The 24,753-nt window shown below is 49.1% G+C and overlaps 1 protein-coding gene across 8 annotated transcripts in view; it reads right to left on the reverse strand.

The window, feature by feature from the left end:
- Positions 1-5,424: 5,424 nt before the first annotated feature.
- The window catches only part of ppp1r9a (protein phosphatase 1, regulatory subunit 9A), a 401,146-nt gene continuing 381,817 nt past the window's right edge, over positions 5,425-24,753 (reverse strand). For all 8 annotated transcript variants that reach the window (XM_038797554.1, XM_038797547.1, XM_038797548.1 and 5 more), the window contains one exon: positions 5,425-9,716. In XM_038797554.1, coding sequence (XP_038653482.1) covers positions 9,513-9,716 — 204 coding nt within the window. In that variant the 3' untranslated portion in view covers positions 5,425-9,512. The remainder of the gene's footprint in view (positions 9,717-24,753) is intronic.

Genomic DNA, 24,753 nt, shown 5'->3' on the forward strand with positions numbered 1-24,753 from the left:
GCATGTCCCATCTCTGATGTCCCCTTCCATTTGTTCTACCAGCCGGGATAGGTTTAACTTGTGTAGTACCTCCCATTTCCGGGTCACCTGGATTCCCAGCTATCAAAAGCTCTTCCCTATCATTCTAAGCGGTAGCTCTCCCAGTCTCTTCTCTTGCCCGGATCGCAAACATCTCGCTTTTCCCCCATGTTCAATTTATACCCCGAAAAATTGCCAAATTCCCCCAAGATTCGCATTACTTCCCCCACCCCCTTCAACAGGTCCGAAATATACAAGAGCAGATCATCTGCGTAGAGTGAGACCCGGTGCTCCTCCCCCCCCCCCCCGGGAACCAACCCTTTCCAGTTCCTAGAGGCTCTTAACGCCATGGCCAATGGCCAGAGAAAACAGTAATGGGGAGAAAGGGCACCCTTACCTCGTCCCTTGGTGTAGTTCAAAATACCCTGACCTCAGCCGGTTCGTACACACACTCACTACTGGTGCCTGATAGAGCAACTGCACCCAGTCAATAAAGCCCTCACCAAACCCAAACCTTCCCAGCACCTCCCACAGGTAATTCCACTCCACCCGATCAAAAGCCTTCTCTGCATCCATCACTACCACCATCTCCACTCCTTCGGAGGGCATCATAATAACATTTAGAAGCCTTTGAACATTGGCCTTGAGTTGCCTGCCCTTAACAAATCCCGTCTGGTCTTCCCCGATCACCCCCGGGACAGTCCTCTATCCATGTGGCCAGTATCTTAGCCAGCAGTTTGGCATCCACATTTAGTAGAGAAATCGGCCTGTATGACCCGCATTGCTCCGGATCCTTCTCTCGTTTTAAGATCAATGAAATTGAGGCCTACGACATTGTTGGGGGTAGGACTCCCTTCTCTCTTGCTTCGTTAAATGTCCTCACCAGCAGTGGGCTCAATATCTCTGAAAACGTCTTATAGAATTCCACCGGGTAGCCGTTAGGCCCCGGGGCCTTGTCCGACTGCATGCCCTCATAGATCGCCCCCCTTGCCTTCCTCAACTGTTCCACTGCTTTCCCTGTGGTCAGCAGACCAAACTCCACCTGTAACCTCCGCCAGTCCCTCAGTAGCCCCGCGTCCGGGGCCTCCAAGTATCTCCTGCCCACCTGGAGCATCTCCTCCACTAATCTATTCCTCTCAGCCCGTTCCCCCTTTTCTCTGCGGGCCCATATCAAGATTAATTCCCCTCTGACTACTGCCTTGAAAGCTTCCCAGACCGTCGCTGCAGAGACCTCCCCCGTATCATTTGTTTCCAGGTAGTTCTGGGTGGACTTATTAACTTGCTGACAGACCGCTTCGTCAGCTAGCAACCCCACATCCAAGCTCCACAGTGGGCGTTGCCCTCTCTCCACACTAACCCATAGTTCCACCCAGTGCGGGGCATGATCACACTGCAATTGCCGAGTACTCAGTATCCACCACCTTCGGTATTAGCGCCCTGCTCAGAACAAAAAGGTCGATGCGAGAGTATACCTTGTGGACATGTGAAAAAAAGGAAAACTCCTTTGTCCTCGGCTGTGCAAACCTCCATGGGTCTACTCCTCCCATCTGTTCCATAAAACCCTTCAATTCCTTTGCGCAGCCGCCCTCCTCCCTGGATTTTGACCGATCCAATTCCAGATCAATGACTGTGTTGAAGTCCCCCCCCATGATCAGGTTATGTGACTCTGGGATCTTACCTAACACCTGCCTCATAAATTCCACGTCGTCCCAATTTGGAGCATATATGTTCACAAGTACCACATGCACCCCCTCCAGCTTCCCACTCACCATTATGTACCTACCCACCTTGTCTGACACGATTCTCCCTGCCTCGAATGCCACTCGTTTGCTGATCAAGATCGCTCCCGCCCTGGTCCTTGAGTCCAGTCCTGAGTGGAACACTTGGCTAACCCACCCCTTCCTCAATCTCGTTTGTTCTGTAACCTTTCGGTGTGTCTCTTGTAGCATTGCCACGTCCGCCTTCAGTTCCCTCAAATACGCGAACATGGGAGCCCTCTTGACCGGCCCATTCAGTCATCTCACGTTCCATGTGATCAGCCTGGATGGGGGGCTTTCAACACCCCCCGCCCGCTAACTAGCCACCCCCCTTTTAGGCCAAGCCCGAGCTCGCGCCCTCCGCTTCGAGTCCCCACTCGGGCTGTCACCATCCCCGACCTCCCATTTGTCAGGTAGTAACAGTTCCTCCTCTATCAGCAAAGCAGTCCCCCCCCCGCCCCCCCCCCCCAGCAACAACACTAAAAATCCAATCACTCAAGTCAAGCTCCAGTTTAACACCTGTCCACCCCCCACTGCGCTTCTGAGAGTCAGCTGACCCATGCTGACTTGATAGCTCCCGCCCCTGGCACCAAGCAGTTTGTTTCCCTATTGTACTCTCCTCTCCCCCCCCACATGAATAAACATTTTAAAAGCATTACATTCCCCAGTAAACAAACAACAGAAAAATAAGTGAAGAAACAATCACTTTAGAAAAAGTCACCCAAAAAGCAGAACTAAATTCAAAGCCCATCCCCCCCTTGAACAAGGTCCCTGCAAGACAGATCAACCTTTAAACATCCACACAGCCCATTATTTCTCATAGAGCGACTTACATTTTTACAATCCAGCACCGCAAATCGCTGCCACAGTACTTCTCCAAGGCTTAAGTGTCTTTTAATTCGCCACCAGCTGCATTTCTTTAATAAAGGTCCATACTTAAAATAGAAGTCCCGTTCCTCATGCGTGACCCACAGGCGGACTGGGTACAGCATCCCACACTTCACCCCCTTCATAAAGAGGGTCGTTTTTGCCCGATTGAACCCAGCTCGCCTCTTGGCCAAATCCGCTCCCAGGTCCTGATAAATGCACAACTCACAGTTCTCCCACTTGCTGCTCCGTTCTTTCTTGGCCCACCGCAAAATGTGTTCCTTGTCCATGAAACGGTGAAAACGTACCACCATGGCCCTCGGCGGTTCGTTCGCTCTGGGCTTCCTCACGAGCGCTCTGTGCAATTCCAGGGGCCGAGGGAATGCCCCAGCCCCCATCAACTTCTTCAACATGTCCATCACATAGACCCTCGCATCCGATCCCTCATTGCCTTCAGCGAGGCCAACAATTCTGAGATTCTGCCTCCTGGACCTATTCACCAGGTCCTCCAGCTTCACCTGCATTCTTTTCTGGCGGTCGTTCATCATCTCCACCTTGCTTTCCAGCATGGTTATATACTCCTCGTGCTCGGACAACTTTTGTTCGACCTCCTGGATCACTCTCCAGTGGGTTTCCTGATTCTGAACCACTTGATCAATCGAAGCCTTAATCGGGTCCAGCATGCCCTTCTTCAGCTTGGCAAAGCAATCCTCGAAAAACTTCACCAGCTGCTCCGTCAATCACTGTGCCGTCTCCCTGCGGCCCTTGCCCTCCGCCATGCTGTCCCGTGTTACCAGCTCTGCTTGCGTCTCCCTTATAGGACTTTGTCGTCTCATACGTCCACTTCTGGTCCAATTCTCCATACACCGGAGGGGGATTTCTCCTTACTGTCTCACTCTTCACTGCCTTATCCCATGAAATCCGAAAAAAAACAGGGGGAAAAGGTCCAAAAGTCTGTTCCAGGCGGGAGCTATCAAATGTGCGACCTACCCCTTCATGGCCACCACCAGAAGTCCACTGTAGGGATTCTATTAAACATTTAAACCCTCCACCACTAACAGTGGTAGCTCTCTTGACCATCTACAAGATGCACTGCAGGAACTCACCAAGGTTCTTTAGACAGCACCTTCCAAACCCACAACTACTACTATCCAGGAGGACATGAGCAGCAGGTTCCTGGGAACACCAGCACCTGGAGGTTCTCCTCCAAGTCACTCACCATTCTGCCTTCTGCCATTGAAATAGCTCTGTTCCTTCACTATTGCTGGGTCAAATTCCTGGAACTGTAGCATCCCCCCCCCCCCCCCCCAACACCATTTTGGGTGAACCAACAACTCAGTGTCTGCAGGTATCGAAGAAGGCAGCTCACCATCACCTTCTGAAGAGCACCTAAGGATGGGCAATAAATGCTGGCTCAGCCAGAGATGCCGACATCCTGTAAATTAATTAAAAATAAACAAGATAAACTAGGAATGGGCAAAATACGCCAGCCTGGGGCAGTCACATCAATTCCCAAGAGTGAACTTTAAAAACAGACCTGTATCTAAGCAAAGTCAAAAGGATCACTCCTGGTTAAAACATTTTTAGCATTGATAGGTCTGAATCAAACATATCACAGTTTTGAAATAAATTGATTAACATCTGCTGCATTATCAAATTAGAACTAAGCATCAACCTTTTTCCCAGGTAGGAATAAGCAATTTGATAATTTATGCATGCTAAGAGTGAAGTTACTAAATACATCGGCGGCCAATATTTCCTCAGAGTTGTTTCTTTTGATTTTCTCAGAACATAATCTAATGGCAATTAACGAAGAGGATTCCAATGAACTGATAACCTAGGAAATTAGTGCGCCTCCCATTAAAAATTTAACTGAGACAGCTTTGGTGATAAAATGTATCGAAGACAGTCTTAACTTCAGCTGGAAGTATATCTAACATTCTACCTGTTTCAAATTGTTTTAAAGAGTTTTTCATATTTATTGCTGAGAAGCAGAATATTTATTGATACTCCCTTTGTTATTAAATCTAAAATTTTTTTTGAATTTATCCAAAAGTTGTGGTGGAAACATTCTTCTACCACCAACCTATACCCAAATGGTACTCTAGACACCTCCTACATTTGTTTTTTTAAATAAACTTAGAGTATCCAATTCATTCTTTCCAATTAAGGGGCATTTTAGCATGGTCAATCACCTACCCTGCACATCTCTGGGTTGTGGGGCCGAAACCCACGCACAAACGGGGAGAATGTGCAAACTCAACATGGACATTGACCCAGAGCTGGGATCGAACCTGGGACCTCGGCACTGTGAGGCAGCCGAGCTAACCATTGCGCCACCGTGCTGCTCTCACCTCCTACATTTGTGCAGTGAAACCAAAACTCTGGTGGCATATTGTGCTTATAAAATTTCTGAACTTGTAAAACTATTCCAAGATCAGGATCTCCTGTCTATTTCTTTCAGCTTGATATTTAAAAAAAAAAATACAGACAGGATTCTACCGAATATAATTTCAATTTCTGGACAGCACCTTCACCTTCTAGTTACAGCAAAACATCAAAGTACGTGCTGGAATTTATGAGGCATCTTTGTAACTGAGGATCTGGCTCGTAATGTAGCAAAAATACTGGCGTCAGTATTCTTACAGAAAGATAGTATTAAACATAATGCCATGGTTAATAAAAGGTAATTCAATGTTACCTTAGAATAGAACTGGATGCTTGGCGAGAATATTATGGGTAACGTATTGGGTGGAAATGTGAAAGAAACACAGTTAAGACATTTCAATTCTTGTTATTTTTAATGCATTTGTTGTCTGACAACAATGCTACTCATCTGTTTATTTACATTAACTAACATTAGTTCATCACAAGCATTTTAAATCAAGGCGAGAAGGACAAATTATCCATTATAAAGCTCCCATCGGTCATGAACATTGAAATAAAACATTGAGGAATGTAATTCTGTAAACACAACATAGGAATACAGTACATCACTAAGCACAGACGACCAGGTTCAGGCATGGTACTAAAGTTATCATCGTCATGCGGTCAGAGGAGCATTGTGAACAGGTGTTCAAATGAGACACCAAGCCATGCTATTTGTACACATATTACTCAAAGTAACTTCCTCCATCTTGTGATGCTTAGGTATTACAAATAGAAGGTACACCCGAGCAATTTAAAACAATTTCAACATCCTCAGTGCATTTCTTTGTTAGCTGCCCAGTCTTCTTGAGCTACATGTAACTAACTGCATTACTTCAAAATGAATTAACTGTTACACAATTCAGAAAAAGGTAAAATCACCAATACAACACCCTCTAATACAGTTAATGTTAAATACCAAAAAATCCCTCATTCTGTGCAGGCATCATATGTTCCTATTATGGATTATTTCCACCTTTTATGCTTACTAGATTTATTTATTTTAAAATTACTTGTATGCAAAGTTGATTTTCAATTACTTTTCCCTCAGCTTCATAAGCATTGAACAGGATAATAGTTCTCTACATCAGAAAATGTCCCAAAAAAGCAATTTATACCAGACTGGCTGATTCAGTTAATTACTGCACTGCAGTATAGCCTTAGTAATTTGTTACCTACCCTTTTAAAGTTTTCACTTCAGTGGTAAGTGCAGAATATTTATCCTTCAGGACTTTCATACAATAGAGGTATCTATATGGCACTTTACTGATTTAAAAAACATACCAGACAAATTAGCTAACATAACGAGTCATTAAACTTCAGAATTTGGCACACTTAGATGGCTGTGTACACTGACAAAACTTAAATGAAGCATGAACTACTGCACGTTACAACAAATGGGAATATGAAAGAAAACTTTTTGTCATTACTGCAACTAGGAAAGGCAAATTAATACAACAGAACAATGCCATTCTGAATGTTCCTGCTCTACTCAGATCAGCAATCCACTGGGAAACGGAGTGATAGCTTTAAAGATAAGACACATCCTTTGGCCAAACTAGTTGAAAGGAGGAGCACAATTCATTGTAGAGCATTACATCAACTTAACTTAACTTTTTCCTTCTCTTCGCAAGTTTTAATATCTGTATGCAAGTTTGGCCAAAGGATGTGTCTATCTTTAAAGCTATCACTTCCTTTCCCAGTGGATTGCTGATCTGAGTAGAGCAAAAACATTCAGAATGTTATTTGTTCTGTTGTATTAATTTGCCTTTCCTAGTTGATTTAATATCTATCAATGGGGTGCATGAGACAAATCAGCTGTTCAGCTGGATACTGCAGGAAGCCAAGAATGGGTAACTCAGAAGGATGGGTGACATCTCAACAATAAGCAATAGGAAAAGATAGTGCAGCAATGGGGGAATAGAAGAGGCAAACTGAATGCAGCACAGTGACCAGAAGATACAAGTGAAGTGATCTCACAACACTTTTCTGAACAGACCAGAAGCCCAAATTAAGCTTGGTTCCAACTTATTTAAATTACTGCACTGTAAAACTGTTTAAGTCTTTTGTTACTAGTACTCTTTTAAATTTAGTACAGATCCTCTTTGTTAATAATCAAGCTTTACTCATAAATCTCTAGATTAACAGATGAATCAGCCTGATACACTTTGAATCAAAAACACTAAACTGCCTTAGTGGCACATGTCCAAAAAAATGAACAGTAGCAACTCATCTCCAAACAGAATTATAATAAACCTCTTTGACAACAGAAGAAATGGTCTGTAACAAATCCACTGAGTTAGTTTAATTAAATGCCCATACTTGCCTGCTTCTTAATTTAAAAATTATGGTGAAAGTGCGTAATGCCACATGTTGAGTATATTTCAGTGTCAAAATGCATGTGAAAATATGTTCAGCTATTTGTGGTTGAATTAAACAAAATGTGAACTACTGGCTCTAATTAATAACAGAAGCAGCTAGAAACAAAATTGACTATACGATGGGAAAGACAAGAAACGGATGTTTTCAACCGTTCATTGCAGAGTTTTTCATTAATGATGTGCATTGCTCCTGCTTACATTATACAATACATGGGTACAAATCTATTTACATAACTAAGAAACAGAGGGAATGGTTTTAATTCAAAAAAGCATACAAAGGGCCATACAAATGACCTTTTCAGATAGATTTTAAGGGCATTTTTAAAAATTTGCTTCAGAATATGTTATGTAATGTTATCTCAACAAAGCTACCTGGCAACCCCACAAACCATGTGAGATAATATGTGGATACACAAAAATAAATATGTTGTTCACATATTAAATAATGAACTTCTAAAATATCCTTTTATGTTTTTAGGAGTTTGGGCATGACTCCGTAATATCCAGATGTTGGGTCAGATATTTTACGTCTGCGGAAACTAAATACAGGATAAGAAGAAAGTGGAGTTTGCAAACAGTAAAATGAGACAGGTTTCAAATCATAAGATGCACAAATGCTTATTTACCGTAAAAAAGTTATCAATATAAGCAACAGCAAACACGTTTCCTTAATTTATGATGAGACCCAAAAGCTTTAATAGAATATCTTCCTACTGATTTTGCTGCATTGTCACCCTATGATTTTGCTGCAATGTCACACAATTTATGTACTTATAAGTGGAATAAAAAGATGAAATTCTATAGAAATTCTTTAACTATTCAACAACAGAATGATCAGGCTTTTTAAAACATGGCCCTCTTTGATTAATCACCCTTTTCCATCCCATTTCCCAAGTCAACACAAGTTCCTTAGATCGTTTGCAATATAAAATTCCACTTAAATGTTTTTATATTTGTTACTCAGCCAGTTAAAAATCAATTTCGATAACAAATTATAAATCGTTATATTTTGGCCCAACATATCTGTTTTAAATATAATCCCCACTTTGGAAAATTTTCAATATAGCAGCTAAACAGTTACCTACCTGCATGTGAATTTAAAAGGGAGTACTGAAACTCTCAGCTAACCTCCATGAAACTTATGTGATAAATATAATACAAAACAATGGAGTGCGCAATAATATTCTGTCACTTGTGTAAATTTCCTTTATATCTTTACAAAAGCTTTCATATTGGTGGAATAAAATGGGGATTAACCCTTACCACAGCTATACCCGCCATCACACAGTGGTACTGCAAGGAGTATTATGTGGGATGTCTATTAAATTTCAGTGCAATATGCAGGTCTTAGAAATTGCTTAGTCTAGGCCCTCTACAGTTCATACCTTCGATCTACAGGAAATAAAATATTTTGATGAGAAAATTTGCATATACAGTAATTTTATGCAATGCAGAGATTTGAGAGACTAACTCTTTAGTTCTCAAAGATATGAAGATTCTGGGAAAAGGCAGCAGTTCATGAAAGGACCAAGTTCCTTCTTTTTTTTAAAAACTTAAAACTTTGGCACCTAAATACTGATAGAAACATTATTTTTCATTTAAACTGAAGTAATAATCTTGTAGAAATACTTACAAAGGGACAAAGATTATCCACATCTCATTTTGTTTAAAGATTGCATGAAAATAAATATTACATTTGTATGGCCTTAACTTCCAAATCTAACACTTAGAGTCATACATCTGTAAGGCCCTCTATAAGGCTTCATCCAGTTTAGTGCTAAAGCAAGGGGGAATCACAAAAGTAATACAAAAGTCTTCCATAGGTGCCTATTTGTGGAATGGTAAACTTAACAGCAGTACAAAAACGCCACTGACTTTAGGTCCTTTAACGATGGCTACCAAAACATCATTAATTCTGAGGTGTTTGGAAAATTTGTGATCTGAAGTGCATTTTTCTCAAAATCCGTACATGTCAACAGCTCTGCTGCACATGATAATGCAGTTTGGGTTAATATCAAATCCCTTTCAAGTCTTTCTTAATAACCCAGACCTTCTACCAGTCTTACTCAGTGTCAGGCTCTGCTGCTAGAAATGATGATTTGCTTTTCTTATTCTTTTTCAGAAGTTGCTCCTGTTCCTTTTTTCTCCGTTTTTCTCTTTGTTTCTCTAACTTCTGTTGCGCTTTCCGGGCTTTTTCAACTGATGACTTCAGCTCCTTTAATTTCTTTTTAATGATTGCCCGATCTTGAGATACAATACCTAATGCCTGGAATGAAGAAATATTTTTAGAACTGCAGTTAACATAAAATAAGCAATCATTTTGACTGAGCACCCACCCTTGTTACCAAGTGCAAAAATATTACGAAAGCCAAAACTGTTTGAAGTACACAGCAAGTCTGCCAGCACCTATAAAGAGAATGGGCAGGTTAATATTTTGGACAGAAACCCTTTGTCAAAACTGAAAAAGTAAGGCAACTAAGACTTTACAGGACTAACCAAAACTAAGAGAGTTGGCGAACAATTGGTAAAGATTGTAGAGCCAAATATTCTAAACACTCCAATTGCAAGTAAGTAGCTCTTAGCTTTTCCCCAAGGTAGCTAAGTGTTTGATGTACACTTTGATTTGTGAACGCCAAATAAAATTACTAGGATTACTGAGAACCATGTATGTGGGGTTGAGGTTATGGTCAGATCAGCAGGTTCAAGGGGCCAAGAGATCTACTCTTGCTCCGAATCCATATGTTGCAAGGAACCTTTTTAAAAAGAAAATATTTTATTCAGGCATTTTCATAAAAACAAACCAAAGCAGAAGAAAAATCGTAGATTATAAATAACCAACACCCACTGCCCCCCCCCCCCCCCCCCGCTCCCCACCATTGCCTCCTTCTCCCATCCTTCCCCATTTTAACCCTCTTACCCCACACTCTTGCTGACCCCTCAATCCTCCTTAAAGAAGTTAATGAACAGCTTTCACCTCTGAGCGAACCTATCAACCGACCCCCTCAGGATGAACTTGACCTTCTCCAGCCTCAGGAATTTTTCCAGGTCACTCACCCACACCCCCGCTTTTAGCGGCTCCAAGTGCCTCCATTCAAGTCAGATCAGTCTCCGGGCTATCAGGGACGCAAAGGGCAAGAGATCGACCTCTCTCACCCCCTGGACTCCTGACAGCCCAAATATTGCTACATCTGGACCCAGGGCCACCTTCACCCCAAGAACCTCGGACATTACGTCCGCAAACCCTTGCCAGAACCCCTTAAGCTTCGGACATGCCCAAAACATGTGGCCTCCCCACGCACCGCCCACACCTATCTTCTACCCCCTCGAAAAACCTACTCGTCTGTGCTGTCATGTGTGCCCTATGAATTACTTTAAACTGAATGAGGCTCAGCTTCGCACACGACGAGGATGTATTCACCATCCGCAGGGCCTCAGCCCATGTCCCGGCCTCCACCTCCCCTCCTAGCTCCTCCTCCCATTTACACTTTATGTCCCCCATCAGAGCCCCCTCCCGGTCCATCAACCCCTTGTAGATCTCGGGCACCTTCCCCCCCCCCCCATCTCCTCCTTCGACGATTGGCAATCAGTAGCTAGTGGTGCCCCTCAGGAATCAGTGCCGGGCCCACAATTGTTCACAATTTACATGGATGATTTGGAGTTGGGGACCAAGTGCAATGTGTCTAAGTTTGCAGAAGACACTAAGATGAGTGGTAAAGCAAAAAGTGCAGAGGATACCGAAAGTCTGCAGAGGGATTTGGATAGTTTAAGTGAATAGGCTAGGGTCTGGCAGATGGAATACAATGTTGACAAATGTGAGGTTATTCATTTTGACAGGAATAACAGCAAAAGGGATTATTTAAATTATAAAATATTAAAACATGCTGCTATGTAGAGGGACCTGGGTGTCCTAGTGCATGAGTCGCAAAAAGTTATATTACAGGTGCAATAGGTGAATACGAAGGCGAATGAAGTTTTGTCCTTCATTACGAGAGGGATGGAGTTTAAGACTAAGGAGGTTATGCTGCAATTGTATAAGGTGTTAGTGGGGCCACACCTGGAGTATTGTGTTCAGTTTTGGTCTCCTTACCTGAGAAAGGACATACTGGCGCCGGAAGGTGTGCAGAGGAGATTCACTAGGTTAATCCCAGATCTGAAGGGGTTGGATTACGAGGAGAGGTTTAGTAGACTGGAATTGTACTCGTTGGGGAAATAAGGGGAAGTAGATTTAGGACTGAGTTTAGGAGGAACCTCTTCACCCAAAAGGTTGTGAATCTATGGAATTCCCTGCCCAGTGAAGCAATTGAGGCTCCTTCATTAAATGTTTTCAAGATAAAGATAGATATTTTCTGAAAGGATAAAGGAATAAAGAGTTATGATGTTCGGGCGGGAAAGTGGAGCTGAATCCACAAAAGATCAGCCATGATCCCATTGAATGGCCGAGCAGGCTCGAAGGGCCAGATGGCCTACTCCTGCTCCTAATTCTTATGTTCAACAGTACAATATCCTGCAACTCAGGGGCGGCAGCCCAGGAAAGGACGGCACCTCTCTTTACAAAATCCCAGATTGGCAGGTACCTAAAACCGCTCCCCCTGGGCCAACTCATCCTTCCTCCAGCTTCACGAGTCTGCCCCATAAACAGATTGCCAAATCGCTCAATCCCAAAACCTGGCATGCACCCCGCCCCCGGTTATTGTTGTCTCAGATCGGTGCCCACACCAAGGAACCCTCCAGCCCCAAATGCTGCTTCCACTGTCCCCACCGCTTTAGGCCGACACAACCACTGGGCTCACAGGGTGCCTCGCTGGCGAGAACAGCAGAGGCACTGTCAACATTGCCCTTAAGCTCGTTCCCCTACACAAAGTTGCCTCCATCCGTCCCCACACCGACCCCTCCCCACTACCCATTTCATGACCATGGCAATATCCGCTGCCCAGTAATAGTTCATCATGTTCGGCAACACCAGCGCCCCCCCCACCATGCTCCAGAAAAGCCTGCCTAACCTGTGGGGTCTTTCCCGCTCACACAAACCCAGAGATCAGCACATTGACCTTTCTAACAAACGCTTTCGGGACGAAGATTGTGAGGTTCTGAAACACAAACAACCTTGGCAGCACTGTCATTTTTACTGTCTGCACCCGACCTGCCAGCAACAATGGGAGCACATCCCATCTCTTAAAGTCCCCTTTATCTGCTCCACCAACCGAGTCAAGTTCAGCTTGTGCATCTGCGCCCAGCCCCCATCACCTGGATGCCCAAGTTTCTAAAACTCGCTCCCACTACCTTGAACAGCAGCTCCCCTAATCTCCTCTCCTGCCCTCTAGTCGCAACCAGGAACAGCTCGTTCGTTCCCATATTCAGCTTGTACCCAGATAACCGTCCGAATTCCCCCAAAATCCCCATAATGCCCCCAATACCGCCCAATGTGTCTGAAATGTATAGCAGCAGGTCGTCTGCGTACAGCGACCCTATGCTCTGCTGCCCCCTGCACAATCCCTCTCCAGTCCCCCGACGCCCTAAGTGTCATTGCCAGTGGCTCTATCGCCAAAGCAAGGAGCAATAGGGAGTGTGGGAAACCCTGCCTCATGCCCCGATGCAACCCAAAATATCCCAAACTCACTTGGTTCATCCGTACACTTGAACCAATGCCGTGTATAGCAACCGGACTCAGCCCACAAAGCCCTACCCGAACTCAAGCCTCCCCAGCATTACCCACAGATAGTCCCACTCCACCCAGCCAAACACTTCTTTACGTCCATCGCTACTACCACATCCTGCCCCTCCGAAGGCACCATAATTACACGAGTACCGCCTCACACTCGACAGCTGTCTCCCTTCCACAAAACACGTTTGGTCCTCGCCTATCACCCCCGGGACGCAGCACTCAATTCGCGAAGCCAACACCTTCGCCAACAACTTGTCGTCTATGTTCAATAACAAATTTGGGCGGTATGGCCCACACTGCTCCGGATGCTTATCCTTTTTCAAGCGAGATGGAAGCCTGCAATAGTGTAGGGGGAGTATCTTCCAGTCCCCAGCCTCGATATACGCCCTCACCAGCAGTGGCCCGAGGACCCCCCAGTCCCCTAACATTTTATGAAACTCCACCGGAAACCCGTCTGGATCCGGGGCATTCCCTACTTGCATCTCCCCCATGCTCTCCATCACCTCCCTCAACCCAATCGGGGCCCCCAATCCCTGCATCAACTCTGCACCCTCCTCTACCTTGGGAAACTCCAGCTTGTCCAGGAACCGCTAGTCTCTCCCCCACGGCTCGGGGCTCCAACTCGTATACCCTCCTGTAAAACACCTGAACAACGCCATTCACACCATATGGGTCCAACCCATCTTGTCCTTTATTCCCATGCCTACCCATCTTGTCCTTTATTCTCCAAATCTCCCTCGCCGCCTCTTGCTTCCTCAGCTTGTGGACCAGCATTCTACCCGCCTTCTCACTGTATTCATATACTGCACCTCTGGCCCTCCGTAGCTACCCCACCGCCTTCACCATGGACACTAACCCAAAGTCCATCTGGAGCCTCTGCCTCTCCTTCAACGGGCCTGCCTCCAGGGTCACCGAATATCTTCTATCCACCCGTAGGATCTCATCGACCAGCCTTGCCATCTCCGCCCGCTCTGCCTTCTCCCTATGTGCCCAAATTGAGATAAACTCCACCCCCCCCCCCCCCCCCCCCCCTCGACCCCACCACCACTAACCACTGCCTTGAGCGCCTCCCACAGCGTGGCTCTCGTGAGCTCCACGTATCCCCGGATTGTTGCCCTGTCACCCCCCCCCCCCCCCCCCCCGGAATACTTGGCCAGAAACCACGATCGCCAAATATTCCTAGACAACCGCCTCCACCAGCAATGCCTGTTCGCACAAAAAAGTCGTTCCGGGAGTACACCCGGTGCACGTGGGAGAAGTATGAGAATTCCTACGCCCTCAACATCCCAAACCTCTATGGGTTCACTCTCCACCATTTGCTCCATTCGCCACTGCCGACACCTTCATTGACCTTGGGCCCAACCGGTCTAAACTCGGCTCATTAACCGTGTTACCCCCATGATCAACTGGTGCGAGTCCAGGTCAGGGATCTTCCCCAGCACCTGCCTTATGAAATCGACATCATCCCAGTTTGGGGCATAAACGTTTACCAGGACCACCAGCATCCCCTCCAGCTTCCCACTCCCACCCCACCCCCCGCGAATCTGTCATAACATTCCCCACCTCGAACGCCACCCGCTTATTCACTAACACCGCTACCCCCTCATCTTCATATCCAGCCCCGAGTGGAACACCTGCCCCACCCAACCTTTCCTCAACCTTGTCTGCTCCCCTATCTTTAAGTGCATCTCCTGCAAAAAAGCCACATCCACCAGGCTACTCAGATGCACAAACACACTTGACCGTTTTTTTTTGAAAATCGTTTTATTGGCTTTTCTCAGATTTATAAACAGTTGTTGTGTATACACATTACATTTTTCTTCAGGCAAGCTTGGGGCAAGCCCAAAACATGTGGGATTGGTTGGCTGGGCCCCTCTGGCACTGCTCACATTTGTCCTCCACTACTGGGAAGAACCTGCTCATTCAGGTTCTGATCAGGTGCGCTCTGTGCACCACTTTGAGCTGCATTAGGCTTAGCCTTGTGCAGGAGGAGGTGGAGTTCACCCTGCTCAGTGCTTCGCTCCAGAGTCCCCACCCTACCTCTGTCCCCAGTTCGTCCTCCCATTTTTGTCTGGTCTCACCAGTGGTGTTCGAGCTCTCTCCAGTAGCTGTCCATATATTTTCCCACATAGTCCCCTTCTCGCTGCTTGTGCCTATCAGGTCCTCTAGTAGTGTGTTTTCTGGGGTACCCTACTGTCTCTTTGCAGAGGAAGTGTTTTATTTGGGGGTGTCTCAATTCCTGTCCATTTGCTAGTTTCCACTTCCTCGTCAGTTCGTCCAGTGTCACCAGTCTGCGCCTTAAGTAGAAGTCCCTGATCGTCAGTGCGCCCCCGTCCTGCCTCCATCTTTTGAAGGTGGTATCTAGCATGGCTGGGGGGAATCTGTGATTGCCACAGATGGGGGCCATGGGGGACATTTTAGTTATCCTGAAGTGCTGTCTCAACTGGGTCCACATTCTCAGTGTGGCCGCTACCACTGGCCTCGTTATGTATCTTGCTGAGGAGGATGGGAGTGCAGCTGTAGCCAGGGCCCGGAGGGTTGTTCCTTTACAGGATGCCTCCTCCATTTGTACCCAATCTGTGTCGGGTTCTTGTACCCATCCCCTCACTTTTTCTGCCGTTGCTGCCCAGTGGCAGTATTGTAGGTTCGGTAAAGCCAAGCCCCCTTTGACTTTTCCTCTTTGCAGTGTCGGTTTGGGAAATCACGGGTTCTTACCCACCCCCCCCCACACAAACGCCATTATTAGACTGTCTACGTTTTGGAAAAGGCCATGGGGATGAAGATCGAAATGGATCTGAACAGGAAGAGGAACCTTGGCAGTACGTTCATCTTGATTGTCTGCACTCTCCCCGCGCCAGGGAGAGTGGGAGTGAGCACCACCGTTGAAGGTCTCTTCTTACTTCCTCCACCAAGCTGGTCAGGTTCCACTTGCGGATCTGTGTCCAGTCTCTGGCTATTTGGATCCTCAGGTAACGGAATCTGTTCTGGGCCGTTTTGAACGGGAGCCCCTCCAGCTTTCTCCCTCCCCCGTTTGGGTTCACTGGGAATGCCTCGCTTTTGCCCAGGTTAACCTGAGAAGGTTCCAAACTCTTTCAGTATTTGCAGTATTGCCTTCAGTCTCTCCTGTGGCTTTGAGACATAGAACATACAGTGCAGAAGGAGGCCATTCGGCCCATCGAGTCTGCACCGACCCACTTGAGCCCTCACTTCCACCCCATCCCCGTAACCCGATAACCCCTCCTAACCTTTTTTTGGTAACTAAGGGCAATTTATCATGGCCAATCTACATAACCTACACGTCTTTTGACTGTGGGAGGAAACCGGAGCACCCGGAGGAAACCCATTGTGGTGAATGTATAGCACTAGTAATTCGCCAGTGTATTAGTATCATGTTCTGCCATTGTGTTACAACTATGTTATGTTATTGACCTTGTGGGCTCCACCTATGGGCCATTGTGTGGCTTCACCCACAGGGGGATATGTTGGGGCATGTACGGGTTCCGCCGATGGCTCCTCCTCTTGAAAGGAAGTATAAAGAGCAGTTGACCTGTAGGCGGGTCACAGTATTGTATCAGTCGCAGGCAGGCACTGTTCTAAGCTGATTAAAACCTTGGTTTTCTTCTACTCGTGTCTTTGAGTGAATTGATGGTCGCATCAATTTAATCAGCTTAAACACAACTATGGAATCAGCCCTCAAACTTGATCAACTGGAACTCGATCCGCAGGCTGCGAAGGCAAAATAAATTTTTTTGCACTGGCTTTGATGCTTCAAGGCCTATTTCGCTGCCACTTCCACGCCGTCCGTCACCGATGAACAGAAGCTGAGCCTCCTCCACGCACGGGTGAGTCATCGCATTTCTGTTCAGCTCGACGAGGCCTCCTCATACGCAGATGCCCTCGCTCGAACACCTCTATGTACGGCCCGTGAACGAGGTCTACGCTCGACACATCTTCACCACTCGCCGCCAGCGCCCAGGGGAGTCGTTAGATGACTTCTTACGCGACCTCAAAGCCCTCGCCGCAACTGTAATTACCAGGCCGTTACGGCCACTCAGCACATGGAACTCGCCGTCCGAGACGTCTACGTGGCGGAAATCCGGTCGAATTATGTGAGACAGCGCATGCTCGAAAAGGGGGCCCAGGACTGGACGACACGGTAACGTCAGCCACCTCTCTGGAGGTTGCGTTTCAGAGCCTTACCGCGTTCCTGGCTGACCACGCGAACCCCTCGTGGATCCCGACCAAAGACTACCCCAGGCCTGTGCCGCGCGGCCACCCGCCCACCATGGGGGGCTACCCTGCTATTTTTGCAGCCAGTCTCAACACCCCCGACAGCACTGCCCGGCCCGCACCGCGAATTGCAGCAGCTGCGGCAGAAAAGGACATTTCGCAAAAATCTGCCTGGCCAGGTCTAAGAACTCGAACTCACAGGCCCGATCCTCAGACTCACAGGCCCACAGACCCCGCAGTGTGGCAGCGTGTCTGCCGACTCCACCCCCTGTAGACGCGTCATCAGCCTCGTGCTATCAGTGGGGGCAGCCATCTTCCAGCCCTCACAGCACGTGCAATGCATGGGGGCCGCCATCTTGGCCATCCTCCCCCACGCGGCCGGCCACGTGCGATCCATGGGGGCCGCCATCTGCTCGACGCGTATGATCAATATGGACAGTCATCGCAGGGCCACCCGCAGCTCAGCACGGTCACCCTGGAAAGGTCGCGACCCAAGCACCTCCGGAAGTCGATGATGACCGTCCGGGTAAACGGGCACGAGACGCCTTGCCTTTTCAACTCCGGGAGCAGAGAAAGCTTCATTCACCCGGACATGGTAAGACGCTGCTCGCTCCCAATTTTCCCGGCGCAACAAACCATCTCCCTCGCCTCTGGGTCGCACTTGGTGCAAATCCAAGGGTGCACTACTGCAACCCTAGCAATACAGGGCGCTGAGTACGCTAATTTTAAATTATATGTGCTCCTAGACCTCTGCGCTCCTCTCCTATTGGGACTCGACTTCCAATGTAACCTCAGGAGCCTAACCCTGAAGTTCCGGGGGGCCCCTGCCCCCACTCACCATATTCAGCCTCGCAACCCTAAAAGTCAACCCTCCCCCCCTCTTCGCAAACCTCACCGCCAACTGCAAGCCAGTTGCCACCAGAAGCAGGCGGTATAGCATGCAGGACAGGACGTTCATTAGGTCCAGCGAATCTTGAGGGAGGATGTCATCGATGCCAGCAATAGCCCCTGGAGAGCTCAGGCGGTGGTCGTCAAGACTGGGGAAAAGTTCTGGATGGTGGTTGATTACAGCCAAACCATTAACCAGTATACGCAACTCAATGCGTACCCCCTTCCCCGGATTGCAGACATGGTAAACCAGATCGCACACTACTGGGTGTTCTCCACGGTGGATCTGAAGTCTGCATACCACCAGCTCCCAATCCGCCCGGAGGACCGCCACTACACGGCTTTTGAGGCAGACGGCCGCCTTTTCCATTTCCTCTGGGTCCCCTTTGGCGTCACGAATGGGGTTTCGGTGTTCCAAAGAGCAATGGACCGAATGGTGGACCAGTACGGACTGCGGGCCACATTTCCGTACTTGGACAATGTCACCATTTGCGGCCATGATCAGCAGGACCACGACACCAACCTCCACCGATTTTCCAAACCGCCCAAACCTTCAATCTCGCCTACAACAAGGAGAAATGTGTTTTCCGCACAACCAGACTAGCCATCCTCGACTACGTCATGGAAACCGGGGTCTTAGGGCCCGGCCCTGACCCTATGTGCCCACTCCTGCAACTCTCTCTCTCTCACTATCCCAAGGCCCTGAAGAGTGCATTGGGTTCTTTTCATATTACGCCCAGTGGGTCCCCAATTATGCGGACAAAGCCCGCCCACTAATCAAGGCCACCATCTTTCCACTGGCAACTGAGGCCCGCCAGGCCTTCAGCTGTATCAAGGCGGACATCGCCAAAGCCGCGATGCGCGCGGTGGACGAGTCCGTCCCCTTCCAGGTGGAGAGCGACGCATCAGAGGTCGCTCTCGCCGCCACCCTCAACCAAGCAGACAGACCGATAGCGTTCTTTCCGCGCACCCTCACCACCTCTGAAATTCGACACTCCTCGGTCGAAAAAGAAGCCCAAGCCCAAGTACGTGGAAGCCGCGCGGCACTGGAGGCACTACCTCGCGGGTAGGAGGTTTACCCTCGTCACCGAACAACGATCGGTAGCCTTCATGTTCGTCAATACGCAGTGGGGCAAAATCAAGAACGATAAGATCTTGAGGTGGAGGATCGAACTCTCCAACTATAATTACGACATAGTATATCATCCTGGGAAGCTCAACCAGCCCTCAGATGCCCTGTCCCGCGGCACATGTGCCAGCGCGCAAGATGACCGACTACGGGCTATCCACGATGATCTCTGCCACCCGGGGGTCACCCGGCTCGTCCATTATATCAAGGCCCGCAACCTGCCCTCCTCCACCAAGGAAGTCAGAGCTATGACCAGGGATGTCAAATCTGTGCAGAGTGTAAACCGCACTTCTATCAACCGGATAAGGCCCACCTGGTAAAGGTATCCCGGCCCTTTGAACGCCTCAGTATCGATTTGAAAGGGCCCCTCCCCTCCAATAACCGCAATACATATTTCCTCAACATCATAGAGGAGTTCTCCCGCTTCCCATTTGCAATCCCCTGCCCCCATATGACCACGTCCACTGTCATTAGAGCCCTGCATAGTATCTTCACCCTGTTTGGTTTCCCCAGTTATGTCCACAGCGACCGGGGCTCGTCGTTCATGAGCGACGAACTGCGTCAGTACCTGCTCAGTAAGGGCATTGCCTCGAGCAGAACTACCAGTTATAACCCCAGGGGAAACGGGTAGGTGGAGAGGGAGAACGCGACGGTCCTACTGACCCTGCGGTCCAGGAATCTCCCAGTTTCTCACTGGCAGGAGGTCCTCCCCGATGCGCTCCACTCTATCAAGTCCCTCCTTTGCACGGCCACGAACGAGACCCCTCATAACCGCTTGTTTCTTTTCCCTACGGGAGCTGCCTCAGGGGCCTCGCTTCCATCCTGGCTGAAGACACCGGGACCAGTCCTCCTCAGAAAACACGTCAGGAGCCATAAGACCGACCCTCTGGTAGAGAGGGTCCAGCTCCTGCACTCCAACCCACAGGATGCTTATGTTGAACACCCCGATGGCCGACTAGATACCGTCTCCCTCTGGGACCTGGCACCCACAGGCTCCACCACCACCACCACCCCAGCCCCCCCACTATATCCTTCCCAACCTACCATGTCCAGCGCCCCCGCCCCTATATGGCTCCCGCGCTCCCTCCCGCCCGCCACACTGGTCCACAGGAATAAAGCTCCAGAAGAGACACTCCCGGAGCCCACGCCTGGACACCCGGACCAGCAGCAACACCAGAGCTTTGGCGATCGCAGCGCACAATCTGTGCGCCGGACCGGCTGAACTTATGAGCCGGTCACCCCCGCCAGACTTCATTTTTTTAACAGGGGGTGAATGTGGTGAATGTATAGTACTAGTAATTCACCAGTGTATTAGTATCATGCTCTGCCATTGTGTTACAGCTATGCTATGTTGTTGACCTTGTGGGCTCCACCTATGGGCCATTGTGTGGCTTCACCCACATGGGGATATGTTGGGGCATGTACAGGCTCCGCTCATGGCTCCTCCCTTTGAAAGGAAGTATAAAGAGAAGTTGCCCTGTAGGCGGGCCACAGTATTGTACCAGTCGCAGGCAGGCACTGTTCTAAGCTGATTAAAACCTTGGTTTGCTTCTACTCGTGTCTTTGAGTGAATTGATGGTCGCATCACCCATGCAGACTCCACACAGACAGTGACCCAGCAGGGAATCGAACCTGGGACCCTGGCGCTGTGAAGCCACAATGCTATCCATTTGTGCTACCGTGCTGCCCTAAAGCATGGTAGAGGAGCAGGTCATCTGCATAGAGTAAAACCCTGTGCTCTCTGTCTCCTCTCCAGATTCCCTTCCAGCTTTTCGCGTTCCGCAGGTCTATCGGCAGGGGTTCGATCGCTAGGGCGAACAAGAGTGGGGACTAGGGGCAGCCCTGTCTTGTTCCTCTCTGTAGTTGGAGGTATTCAGAGCAGGGGGTGTTAGTTCGGACACTCGCTTTGGGAGCATTGTACAGGAGCCTCACCCAGGCAGTGAACCCCGCTCCTAGCCCAAAACGTTCTGGGTTGGGGGTGGTGGTCATTATTACATTCAGCAGCCGCCTGATGTTCGCTATGAGCTGCCTACCCGTGACAAAGCCCGTTTGGTCCTCTGCGACCACCTCTGGTACGCAGTCCTCCAGCCTTTTGGCCAGGACCTCTGCGAGTATTTTCGCATCCACGTTCAGCAGTGAAATGGGTCTGTATGATCCACATTCCGTCAGGTCTTTATCTTTTTTGGGTATTAGTGAGATTGTGGCCTGCGCTAGCGTGGGGGAGCAGGGTGCCCCCTGCCAGTGAGTCCGCAAACATGTCCCTTGGGTGTGGGGCCAGGACTGGTGCAGATTTTTTGTAGAAGACCACCAGGAACCCATCGGGCCCCGGTGCCTTCCCTGCCTGCATGGAGCTGGTGCTTTCCATGATTTCTCCCAGGTCTATTGGTGCTTCCAGCTCCCCCCATCTGTCTTCCCCCACAACTAGTAGTTCCAGTCTGTCCAGGAACGGTTTTATTCCTGCATCTCCGTTGGGGGGCTCGGAGGTGTATAGTCCCCGGTAGAAGGTCTCAAATGCTCGATTTATCTCCTTTGGCTCTGTTACCAGTCTGCCTTTGCTATCCTTAACCTGCACTATTTCCCTCGTGGCTGCCTGCTTTCTCAGCTGGTGAACCGAGAGGTGGCCAGCCTTGTCTCCGTGTTCGTAGAAGGTCCCCCGTGTCTCGCGGAGTTGGTACACTGCTTTCCTAGTGGATAGCAGGTTAAAGTCCATTTGCAGCTTTTTCCTCTCCGCCAGCAGCCCTATGGTCGGGGCCTCGGAGTATTTTCTATCGACTTCCAAAATGGAGTCACTAGCTGTTGCCTGGCCACCCTGTCTTCCCTATCTGTGCTTGCCTGTAGGCTATTATCCCTCCTCTGATCACGGCCTTCAGTGCCTCCCAAAACGTGGAGGGTCAGAGCTCCCCGTTTTGTTTGTTACTAAAGCTTTCGCCTATGGCCCCCGATATGTTTTGGCAGAAGGCCTTGTCGGCCAGGAGGTCCGTGTCTAGCCTCCATGTGGGGCGCTGGGCCCGGCCTGTCTCCAACCTCACATCCATATAGTGTGGAGCGTGGTTGGAGATAACGATCACAGAGAAGTCCGTTCCCATGATCCCTGGAAGCACCGATTTCCCCACTGCAAAGAAGTCGATATCAGTCTATACCTTGTGCACCTGCGAAAAGAACGAGAACTGCTTTTCTCCCGGGTGCAGGAACCTCCATGGGTCCACCGCCCACATCTGTTACATAAAGGCTCCTAGCTCCCTAGCCATGCCAGACTTTTTCCTCGTTCTGGGGTTTGATCGGTCGGTCAGTGGGTCCAACATGCAGTTGAAGTCAGCCCCCATAATCAGTCAGTGTGTGTCAAGATCGCGGATTTCTGCCATGGTCTTCTTTATGAAACGTGTGTCATCCCAGTTGGAAGCGTACACATTTACCAGTACCACCGGTGCCCCTTCCAGGACACCGCTGACCATGACGTCCCCTGGGTCTGTAACTGTCTTGGTTTCCGTAAACCTCGTCCGTTTGCAAATTAATATTGCTACACCCTAGCCCTCGTCCCATAGCATGAATGGTACGTCTGTCCCACCCAGTCCTTCCTTACCAGCAGATGGGCCTTATCCAAAAGGTGCGTCTCTTGTAGGTAGATTATGTCTCCTTTTAGGCTTCTTAGGTGGGTGAAGTCTCTGGATCTTTTCACTGGGCCATTGAGTCCCCTTACATTCCAGGTAACAATCCTGGTGGGGGGGGGGGGGGGGGGTTTCTGACCCCCCGGTCCTGCGGGATCACCTATACTTACCTGGTGGACTCCTTTGCTTGGGGGCCGTCCAAAATGGCCACGGTCGCCGCTCTCGCCATGGGGTCGGGCCCCAGCGTTCCGGAGTTTCCCTTTGTCCAGGAGGCACCCAATGTGGCCACCAGCTGTGTGTATGCCACGTGGGTGCGTCCCTGCACTCCCGGGTCTCCCCCATGAGAGAGGAGACAGGCCCAGAACTTGTCCTTGTTTGCGGTCTGTCCTCCGCTCTTTGTTCCGGTTTCCCCTTTCTTTTCCGTCCCTGTGTCTTTCATCGTGGTTGTAGCTGCTCCTCCCCCAACTTGATCGCTCGAACAAACTCATCAGCCGCCGCAGGGATGTTAAAATACAGCTCTTTCCCCTGAAATGTTACCCAGAGTTTGGCCGGGAATAACATCCCAAATTTCACCTTGCTTTTGCTTTTGTGTTCTGCTGATTTTGCCTTGTTGAACTCAGCCCTTCTTTTGGCCAGGTCCGTCGCAATGTCCTGATAGCCCCTTTTCTTCAATTCCCATGTGCTTGGTCTCGTTTGCCAGGCCCACTTTAGGATTCTCTCCTGGTCTTGGAACCGGTGCAGCCTTGCGATAATCGCTCTGGGCTGTTCCCCGGCTTTGGCTTGGGTCGGAGCGACCTGTGCACCCTGTCTATTTCTGGGGGGTTATGAAATTCCTCTTTTCCCACTAGCTTGCCCATCATTTGGGTGATGAAGCCTGTTGGGTCTCTGCCCTCTATCCCCTCTGGCAGACCCACTATTCTAATGTTTTGCCGTCTGGACCTATTTTCCTGATCTTCCACTTTCCCTCTGAGGCTCTCCTGGGCCGTTACTAACCTTTTCACCTCGGCTTCTACGGCTATCACTCTGGTCCAAGGCAGCCTTCTCCAACTCCAGAATTGTTTTTTCCTGTGCCTCCACTTTCCTTTCCAGGCCTTCGATGGTCTGCTGCATTTTGTGCGTCGTCTCCGCCAGCGCTTCCTTCATCATTGCGTGGAGCTCCGACCAGAGCGCCTCCTTTATGCTGGTCGCTGCGTCCTGCTCCTGCTCCGCTGTTTGGTCCGCCATCCTTTTCCCTCCGTCTAGTCTTGTGGGGCCGCCTGCCTGTGCGTCCGCTGCTCCGGCGCTTTTCCCTTGCTGCTGCTGCAGGCGTCTCGCCGTCCCTTCACTTTGGTGTCGATCTTTCCTCCAGCCATCTCTCTCTGTCTCTCTCTCTCTTTCCATGCTGCTATTCTGCCTTCTTTGATTTCAATGGGGTGGCCACACTTAACCATTTGACGGCCCATTTAGCCCCCTCACGTTCCACGTGACCAACCTCGTCGGTGGGCTCCCCGACCCCCTCCCTTGCCTATCAACTACATCCCTTTTTGGGCCAGCCCCAGACCCATGTCACGCGACCCTCCAGGGCAACCCTCGGATGTCACTGTCATTGCTCTTTTCCCAACTGCGCCACATCAACCACACCCATGTCAGCAACCCTACCCCCCCCCCCACTCTGCAACAAAACAGCAACCCCATCCCCTCACCTACGTCCTGACAACTCGCACTGCTCTCCCGTTAACTAGTTCACCCAGCTAGAATGGCGGCCCCCGCCCTAGTCCTGCAACCTTCCTACGCCCTACCCCCCCCCGAT

The sequence above is a fragment of the Scyliorhinus canicula genome, chromosome 5 (assembly GCF_902713615.1).
Source record: "Scyliorhinus canicula chromosome 5, sScyCan1.1, whole genome shotgun sequence".
Taxonomy (NCBI): Eukaryota; Metazoa; Chordata; class Chondrichthyes; order Carcharhiniformes; family Scyliorhinidae; genus Scyliorhinus; species Scyliorhinus canicula.